The sequence below is a fragment of the Thermobia domestica genome, chromosome 5 (genome assembly GCF_964235325.1).
Source record: "Thermobia domestica chromosome 5, izTheDome1.hap1.1, whole genome shotgun sequence".
NCBI classification, from domain to species: domain Eukaryota; kingdom Metazoa; phylum Arthropoda; class Insecta; order Zygentoma; family Lepismatidae; genus Thermobia; species Thermobia domestica.
Window position 1 is genome coordinate 163,173,111 of NC_137458.1, and position 9,956 is coordinate 163,183,066.

The 9,956-nt window shown below is 34.0% G+C and overlaps 1 protein-coding gene across 1 annotated transcript; it reads right to left on the minus strand.

Moving 5' to 3' along the window:
- Nucleotides 1-8,471: 8,471 nt before the first annotated feature.
- Nucleotides 8,472-9,428, minus strand: LOC145685301 (zinc finger MYM-type protein 1-like). The gene has a single exon (XM_081757670.1). The coding sequence runs from the start codon at nt 9,426-9,428 to the stop codon at nt 8,472-8,474; it is 957 nt and encodes a 318-aa protein (XP_081613796.1).
- Between the last annotated feature and the right edge of the window lie 528 nt (nt 9,429-9,956).

Consider the following 9,956-nt stretch of genomic DNA (forward strand, 5'->3'; position numbering starts at 1 on the left):
TTAGTTATCTTTTATGAACACTGTCATGAAGAGCTGTGCTGTAATAAAGTAAAATATATCGGTGCTATAAGGATAAGTTGGGGCTACTCAAGCTCAGTCGGTAACACGGCTGACTTAAACGCAAGAGAAACAGGTTCAAACCCGGGTCCAAAACTAAAAATCTTGTGGGTGCTGGAGCCTCGGAGCACCCATGTAGTCGGCGCGCATGCCCATGCAATATTCTTCATATTTCATAAATAAATATTTTATTAATAACCTGACAATATTCCATAACTCATTTGTGCCGAAGATTTTATGACGGATAATTTATTCCGGTTTTTCGATTTTAGGCGTTTACGTTGTTTTGAATATCTCGACATGTATTTGTCCTACCAAATTGTAAATTGCTGGACGTCTCCAGCTTGTACAGAGCTAAAAGTTTGATCTCTTTACATTTTTGCCTAAAACCACTTGAAAGGGGTGAAATCAGGGCCTACAGTAGCAACATTTTTGGACATTTAAGACATATTTGGGAAGATGAAACAACTGATATAGAGGTCTGAATTTGTGCGTGTATGTAGTATGGGATCATAAGTTTATACACAAAAATTTTCAGACCTGTGTAGCTGCTTCCCAATGTCTGAAAAAAAAATCGTAAAGTTCGGGAATTATGCCAATTTAACATGTTTCACTGTCCAATATCTCCAATGGACCTGGATAAAAAGAAAAATCTGAAATTTTGGGAATAGTTAGTCCTTTAGTATACCATAACACACAACAAAGCGCGTTTTGTGCTTTTGAGCAGAAGGGGGTCAAAGTATTAAGTAATGACGTCATACTCTAGGAGGTGTTTTGTTCACAAATTCAACTGGAAATTCGTTGTTGTGAGCTAAAGTAAAATAGGATGAATGGTTAGTCCAGTCAAGACTTTCAAGCTAGTTTCTTTCCTCTAGTTGTAACACTGTCTTCAGTAGCGTAGGGTGCTATGAGACATTGAGACACTGTCTACCCTTTCAAATTAAAAGAACATAGCTTTGGAATTTCCTTATTAATAAGAACTAATATTCATTTCATGTTGAAGAAAAATGTAGAAATACTAGGGCCAGCGAGAGCTTGATTAATAAGAATAGTAGTAGAGACTTTCTAAATAATTTTACTTTACAAAACTCGGGAAAAAAAAGTTCTATCTCCGTCAAACAGGCTGCAGAGACAACAAGAAATATGTCTCAACGCGGCTGAAACAATACACTTGAGAAAGCGGCGCGCGCATATGGCTGTAGGCTTCTCACTCGCTGAAACAACCTAGCAAAGAGACATCGGGAAAAATGTCTCAGTAGCAGTGATGCCATACTTAGCGAAATGATACCATTTTAAATCCAGTATACTTTTCATTCTTCCTTTTAGATATTCAATCATATTTCAAGAAAAATTATTAACAAATAAAAGGAAATAAAAACCTAAATTAATAACTGCCTTAAGAAGGTTTTATCGATACAGAAATTCATATAAATCTTTCACGATCTAGGTTCAGCTTCTGTTTAATCGCAATACTAGAGTGTATCAACACTGGGAAAGGCAAAAGCAAGAGCAGAAGTTGTTGTTTTTAAAATCGTTAGGTAAATTTGTATTTGGGTCTGTCTGAGTTATTAATTATGTGCAAATCAAATGATTGGAAATAGATTTACTGCACCAGTTGTTATTAAATGGCATGTCTAAGCTTAACTTTAAAAATAGCCAATTTATGAGTTTACTTTTTGAATCAGGAATCGTGCAAAGCTAATAGGAAGATTATACATAAAAGTAAATTAGTAATTCAATTTAATGTATTTAGTGTATATACCGAGATTTGTCAGAATAAATTTATATCGATATACTGGTTTAATTTAATCGCTAAGGAATGTGCTTATCGAAATTGATTTTCTGTACATCATATATAGCAGTGTAACCTCGCGAAAATAAGTTTCTAACGAAATTTTGTTAGGAGTTTGTAAAAATTGTTACACTAAAAATGTTCCTTTCGGAAATTATTATTAAAAGAGAGTTCCTATAATTTTACTCATTCAGGGGTTTTCATCAGGAAATAAAAACCTTAAACTCATAATTTCATTAGGTTCTGGATATCGATGCGATATTCTGCACCATGTGTCTGCTCTTTCTAATAATATATTAAAAATGAAATGAAATCTTTGAGTTTTACGTCCCACAGTTATGTCGGCTGGGCTAAAATAGACGGTGATGACGAGAAATGAATGAAATGGTGGAATGAAGAAAGTGGGAGGAAATGGTGGATTGAAAAAAGTGGGAGGAAACGGCAGAACCCCAAGAAAACTCCACACACGGTGTTTGTCCACCACAAAATTCATTTGGCGCGAACTGGGATCGAACCAAAGACCCCATGCACCACTAAGCCACCGCGGCCCCAAATAATAGATTATATAATTGATAATTTTCATATATTTGGATATATGTGGAATATAAACATGTGCATTTCAGGTTACAAGAGACGTCAAACTATCTCAATATTAATATGAGGTTTTAAACTGCAAATAATTCCAAAATAAATAAAATGGTTAAATCGAAAAGTCTAAAGTTATTGTTATTATGTAATAATGTAAATGGAATTTTTTTAAACAAGTGTTTAAAGAGAAGCCTCGGTAGCTCGGTGACAGAGCAATCACCTCTGATGCGTAGGGTCCCTGGTTAGATTCCAAATCCCACCAAGTTGGTTTTATACAGGACATACACTGTGTGTGTAGATTTTCTCGAGATTCTCTCCCACTTTCGTCACTCCACCACTATCATCCAACTCATCATCATTTGCCTTATTCTCAGAGCATAACCGTGGAGCACTGAACCCCCTCTCTCTCTCTCTCTCTCTCTCTCTATATATATATATATATATATATATATATATATATATATATATATATATATATATATATATATATATATATATATATCCTGTCTACCCATTGCGAAAGTTAACGCTACGCTACTGACTGTCTTATCACATCCACAGCAGCACTGGTGAAGAATGCCGCTATCAGCAGAAAGCGAGACATGTCAAAATGCCCACTTGACAAAAAAGTCCGTAAGTACTCATTGTTCTTGCTGTTTGTTATATCAGTGATATTCAGTCCTATATATTCTTATTTTAACTGTCAACTCATGCAGGAGACTGTTGTCCTTTCGTTTGATTTTCATTCTGCAGTTAGTGTTTACAGCGAGTAAGTGTTCACTGACTTGGGAATGTAGATCACAGTGTGATAGAAATATTCAAAACAACTTAAACGCCTAAAATCGAAAAACTTGAAAATGACGGCAGCCGCTGTGTCGCCATTGGATGTTGTAAAAAGTAATGAATTGTGGTTTTGAAGTACCCTGATACAGGATAAACATTCATGAAAAAATTAGATTTTTTGGTGATGGTCGAGCGGCACATGCTTGATCACTTAGAATGGATTGACTCACATATATGCACAGATTTAATTCTCCTTTATAGATCAGGAGTCACTATATTAGAATACTGCTTATGAAAAATTGCCAAAAGGTTTTAGGTAAAGATGAACATTTTAATGCGTATTCTTGACACCTCTATGGTTATTTATTTATTGTAGTTGCCTAGCTAGTTCCAACCTTTGTCAAATGATCCCTAATCACGATTTAGTTCCGACTCTTTAGTCCTAATGTAATATGATTTTTAAGTGCCGTTTCGATTTCCTACGAAGTCTTATGAAGCGATTTGACCTCATTTGTGATGTGCTTGGATGAAGATAAATGCTTTCGTAATCTTGATACCACCTAATATGGGAACTTGGTGTCTCTCGCATGCTCTTTAATTCTTATTGAAATACTTCTTTTTACCATTCCGATACAAATTTGTTTACATTGACACATTTCCATACACGAGCTTGAAAAACTGAGATTATCAACATAATAATTTTAGTTCCGTAAAGTTACTTTCTGATTTAATCGTGATTTTACGGAAATCTTCTTAGTAATTTTTCATAAGAACTGTGAAGGAGAATTGAATCTGTGCGTACATGTTCAAGAAAATACGTTTATTATTTGCAACAGTTTTCGAGTAATCATTTGAGATATAAGATTTCAGCAGTGTCTTTAAATAAGTTGTGTTTGTTAACTAATTGAGAAAACCATCATGTAGAGACACAATTTAAACACTTAAGGGTTAGTTTCTCTGAAGTACATGCCAGATTGCTGACATAGGCATCGAAACAATTAGGATTTAAATAAAAAGAAACATACGTTAGATACGGGGAATTTATTTTTTTATTTATATATCTTTGAGATATTTATCAATTTTTTAAATTTTGTATGTTCTTAATGTGTAGTAGTTGTTTAAGTGCTAGTTTTCGATCGTGCCATATAGTTAGATTTTGAGGGAAATTGTTGTGAAGTAGAAATAGTGTTTTCCAATCTCGAATAAGTGTTGCTTTTAGTGTGGGTTTGACTCATTTCTCATGACTGCCTGTTGAATCACTTTCATATTGTGCAATCTTTATACTATATATTTTTTCTTTCTTTTTATAATAATAAGTACTGTATTATTCTCTGGAAAAGCTGATAACAAATATGTACTAATAAATTCGCTCTTCCATCATTATTTCAATAAAGTTGGTTTCTAGTTGAAATTTTTCAATTAACGTTTATGTTTCACTATATATATAGTGTTTTACTGGCGGTGCGCAATTAAGAGAAACTTAGGAAATACCAAATATTAAAGATATAGTGTTATTGAAAATTAGAGTCTTTATTATTGTCCTTTTCCTTTTTTCTTTCTTTCTTTTTTTCCTAGAGAAACAGTTGCGAATCTTTGTACCTTCTTAAAGACAGTTAATTGTATTCAGGAACTAGACATATTTGGGCTTTTCTGTCTCTCGCTTGCTTACATGTCCTCGCTGCTCCCTTTCGAAAACAAACAATAACAGCTTACTTTCGTCCGTTTACAGAAACCTTAAAGGAAAAAAAAAGCTAAGAAATTGAGCATCATTACATTCATTGTACTACAAAATTAAGATGTAAGAATCAGACATTTTTAAAGCATCTTTACATATATATGTACGTAAGAGCTTTTAGTTACAATATTGCAGTGACATGCTACTAGACGTTATTATTATTATTATTATTTATTATATATAATATTATATAACATTATATATATATATATATATATATATTAATTATTATTATTATTATATAACCAATATATATAAACTGGAAAAGGCTGAAATCAAATAAAGTAAAATTTGAGTTCTTTATATAGAGTTGAAGTTTGCTTCTGACCAATATAATCTTCCGTCAAATTTTAGTGATAATATTCACCTATGTTAGCTTTTATCAAAAACCCAGTTCTTATTGCTTCATTTTTTTGGCGTTAGTGATTTAGAATAATGTAATATTCACTGATACATTAAAAATAAGTAGCATTCCAATTTAATTGTTTAATTCCAGATTATTACGAAATAATGGAATTCATTATTTCATTCCTATTAAAATACATCCTTTCCCTCTAGTTTTGAACTGGTTTTCATTACATTTTTCTTGTAGATTCTGTGAAGTGCTGACTCTGAGTGTAGTCTTGTTAATTTATTTCAGGATCTGGAGTTTGATAAAGTAAACATTTCCGTCTCTTAATTTTAAATTATTATTTTTTTTCTTCGATATCGGGGAAACGGTAACTCAGTGATAGGGTACTTACCTCTGGTGCATTATGTCCCTGGTTTGATCCCCGGTGCAGTAAGTTTGTAGTAGACAACATCGTGTCCGTAGGTTTTCTCGAGATACTTTCACTTTCACCCGTATAATCATTCCATCAATTCTTCCATCATCATTCACTTAACTTAATCATCCATGTTCCTTTGCATAAAAGACATAATCATGGGACGTAAAATTGAAGGATTTCATCACATTTAATTTTCTTTCTTCAGTATCTATTGCTTATTCCCTCATAGCTAATAAACTGGATAAATATTTCTGGAATTCTTCATCTGGAAAGAAAAAAGTAAAATATTATTTTTCATTCATTGCAGATTAAGAAATTGGTGCAGGCAGATGTTGATTTAAAGCCCCTCAACCACGTCAAGATTTCCACAAAACCATAGTTTTTTTCTCTGGAGGGAGATGAAGGATCATATGCATCTTGCAATCTTAGGACGGAGAACCAGGTTCCTGCAAATTCTTTGATATTTGATGTAGCAAATCCTTTGGAATTATGTGAACGCCAAAAGTTCTGCTGCATACTCCGTGAAGAAACTTTCTAATGATTAACTGAGATGAGGAATTGTGATAATCGCAACAAATTCTTTCATATTTGATGCAGTAAACCTCATAGTTCTATTTAAACGCACAAATTTTGCTGCATACTCTACCAAAGAATTTATTTTAAGGAAACAGGAGACAGAGGCTGGTGAAGTGGTAGAATGCTGCTACTGCTATGTGTAGACAATCTTGAAATTTTGAAAAGGAATAGAATTTGAGAGAAAATGTCACATGTAAATGATGAACAAAATTAAAAACGTTACTATGGTTATAAAGAATGTTGTTGCAAACATTAATCTGTTTTCCTCGGTAAATAGCTTTCTTCTTAGTTATTTTAAATATTGTTATGAAATAACGCTTGAGATTATTATTTTGCTCACATATTAAGTAGCTTGAACACCTCATAATTATTGCAATTCAAGAATAATTAATCTGCTTTCTAATTAAAACAGTACAGTTTATGTGATAGATTAAAGCTAATAGGCATTTCGATTTTGTAAAGCAGTCCTTTCTTTTGAATTCTTGTTCTGAGTTTTATCTGACTTAAATGGAGATTCGAAAATGCATCGATTTCTTATCCACATGGATGTCATACTTCGTGTCATGTTCTTTTTCGTTATAGAAATTTATAGTTTAGAGAACTGAAAGGTTAATCGCCTTAGAAAGAAATCAATGCCAATGTCCTGTGTCAAACCAACCCAGTCGGGTTTGATGTACTCTACTTCCTGAAGGTCTTCTTCCCAGGGGTCTCTTGCAGAAGTTGTCCAACCATAATTCTGTAAACTGCGATGTGAGTTCCCTGTGCGATGAATTTGATAATTTTGCTGGAAGTATCGGAACGAAATGCAAAGATCGAGGACTCAAGAGCAGTGGCGGCCGGTGGATTGTGGTCTCGGGTGTTGCAGTACGAACAATTGGAGACGGAAGACATAAACTGGACTTACTGATTAATCAGTTTAACTTTAGATGCAAGTACTATGTGGCATATGAAAATAAATAAAATAATGTTTAAAAGAACTAAAAATTAATGTAGAAAATTTTATCAGATTACTCACCTTATTTAAATAGAAAGTCCATTCTTCTCTCTTTGATTGCAGCAAATCTGTCTATTACACACTGGTTGAAGTCTGGTATACCCATTATCAAGTCTTTTTCAATGGAGAGCATAGCCAATGCTGATAACCTTTCTTTTTTTGAGACATCGAATTTCTTAAAAATGTCTTAATTCTTTTCAATGTGGAAAAACACCTTTCTCCTTCTGCTGATGTCATAGGTACAGTTAATATCAACTTCAGAAGCTTTGTAGATTCACTGAATGATTTTTCTAAATTATTCTGGACAATGAATTCTAGCAAACCCACAGCCCCCGAGAGGGATTTAAATTCCTCTGCAGCGTAGATTGAAGACAGTTCGTGACAGAGCTTAGTGTTGTCGAAAAAACTGTAAATTGAACACACTTTATTGACTGTTTCTCTTGGAAAATTTACAGCATACTCTGGAAACATATCTGGTGAAAACAACATTGCTGCCATAAGATGTCCTGTGAATTTAAACCGGGTTTTAGCTTCGCAAATTATAACATCACATACTTCTTTAGATTCTCTGTTCCATTCTGTACTATCACTCTTCCTCTTTTTTGATTTTCTCTCTGTAGATTCTATTCCCTTGTTCCTGTCGTCATCAATTTGATTTCTTATTGCATTAATGTTCTTTTCAAAGTTTAAAATCGCCTGTTGTGCAGATGAAGGGTCAATTTCTCTCTTTTGAAGCTGCCCAAACAAAATTTCTACAAGTGGCATTATTTTGCTGAAGAAAGATAGCCAAAAATTGAAGTGGTGACTGATAAGGATTTTTTTAGGCCATCAGCCTGGTGGATTGTATTTGCATTTTTTATCTCATCCATCGTTAGTATCTTATTCATGCACTGGATGATGTCTTTTTTATGGTCAAATACGGTATTTACACTTCTAGATATAAAATTCCAACGAGTATTACTTGCCCGAGGCAACCGTTTCTGAACTATTGAATCCAAAACTGCGGTTCTCTGTGGGCTACCAGAAAAAAATGTGCAAATACCTTGTAAATTAGAAAAGAAAACTCTTACATTTCTATTTACGGAAGCAGCTTTGCTCATAACCAAATTAACTTGATGAGCGTAACAATGTATATATTCGGCACTAGGAAAAGTGTCTTTAACTATTGCTTGTACCCCCCTAGTAGAACCAGACTGCACCGTCATAGGTTTGTGCAATTAATTTGCGTGAATTTTCATGAAGACCTAACCTTTGGTTTTTCAATTCTGCAAGCAAATAAGAAGCTAATGTTTCAGCATCGTGCTTTGGTGGTGAAATAAAGTTCCAAAAGCGTTCTACTGGTTTGCCCTTTACTACGTACCGAAAAACGATAACCATTTGAAATATATTTGAGATGTCACTTGTTTCGTCGGCTATAATAGCCAGGAAATCAGCTTCTTTAATTTCATGTGTCATTTCTTCCTGACAGACTTCAAACATTACTTGTAGGAGCTCATTCTGGATCGTTTTCGACGTCCCGTTAAACACTGTAGCTTTTACTAAATGATTTCTCAAAGCAACGTCTAACTCTGAACTGAAATCTATTAATCCTCTAAATACTCCCGGATTGGAGGACAAGTCAGTTTCATCGTGCCCTCTTAAAGCAAGTTCAAAAACGCCATAAAAACGAACACAGTTTATGATAATATTCAGTACGTACCTGTTATGTTTGACTTTTTCATTGTGTTCTTCCAGTTTTCTCCTATAAGCACTGTCCAATTGCGAAGCAATATTTACTTTTCCAAAAAGTGTGAATTTTAAAACACTTCTTAAATGTGAAGCCGAAGATTCGTGTTTTTTTAAGTTTGAGCATAAATGGTTTAAATCTGTTACGCCTGATTTTGTCCACGACTCTTCACCACCAAACAACAAACACGGAAAGCAAAATAGCGCATTTTTTACTTCGCACCCACACAACCAATCATTACTATTGTATATAACTTTTTTGAACACTCTCCTGAACTGCCTTTTACCTGTTTTTATGCTCTGCACTATATCTAAGTCTGGCATTGGCCTTCCAAGTTCTTTAATCGCAAGTTTCTCCTCAGCCGAGAGCTGGGAAAATGACTTCTTCTGTAAATTATTTACAAAATTCATTGTATAGAATTGATTCAGAACTGTAAATCACTCACAGAATTAGAACACATATACAACGCAATCACTGAAAAACGAAACACACTCGAAAGGTATATGAATCAGGAATGCCACATATACACCCACACACACGTGCATGAAAGAAAAACAACATTCCAAATCATCAGTCTTCGTTGTAAGCACTGCACCATGAATGGAATATAGAACGTTGCTCCCACATGAGACTAAACAATGCTTATTAATGTTATACGTTCTGATAAGCAAACTCTGAACCTGCCAAATGTAGGGTCAGCATGTAACAGGAGCCACAAGGAACGCCAAAACAAACAGCATTGCTAACCAATTCCAAATGCACTGTAGCGTTTTCCATCACAGTTGTATACAGATAGTCGACAGGAGTATAAAATACATTTATTTTATGAAAGAATTATGTATATACAAAAATAATATCCACAGAGTGGGAGATGTTTTACAATTTTTAACATAAACGTCTGGTGCTATAATGCTTTGGAAGGAAGAAATGTGATCTTT

Bases quoted from the DNA above. Each gene is read 5' to 3' on its own strand.
- LOC145685301 (XM_081757670.1), bottom strand. From the start codon at position 9,428: ATGAATTTTGTAAATAATTTACAGAAGAAGTCATTTTCCCAGCTCTCG.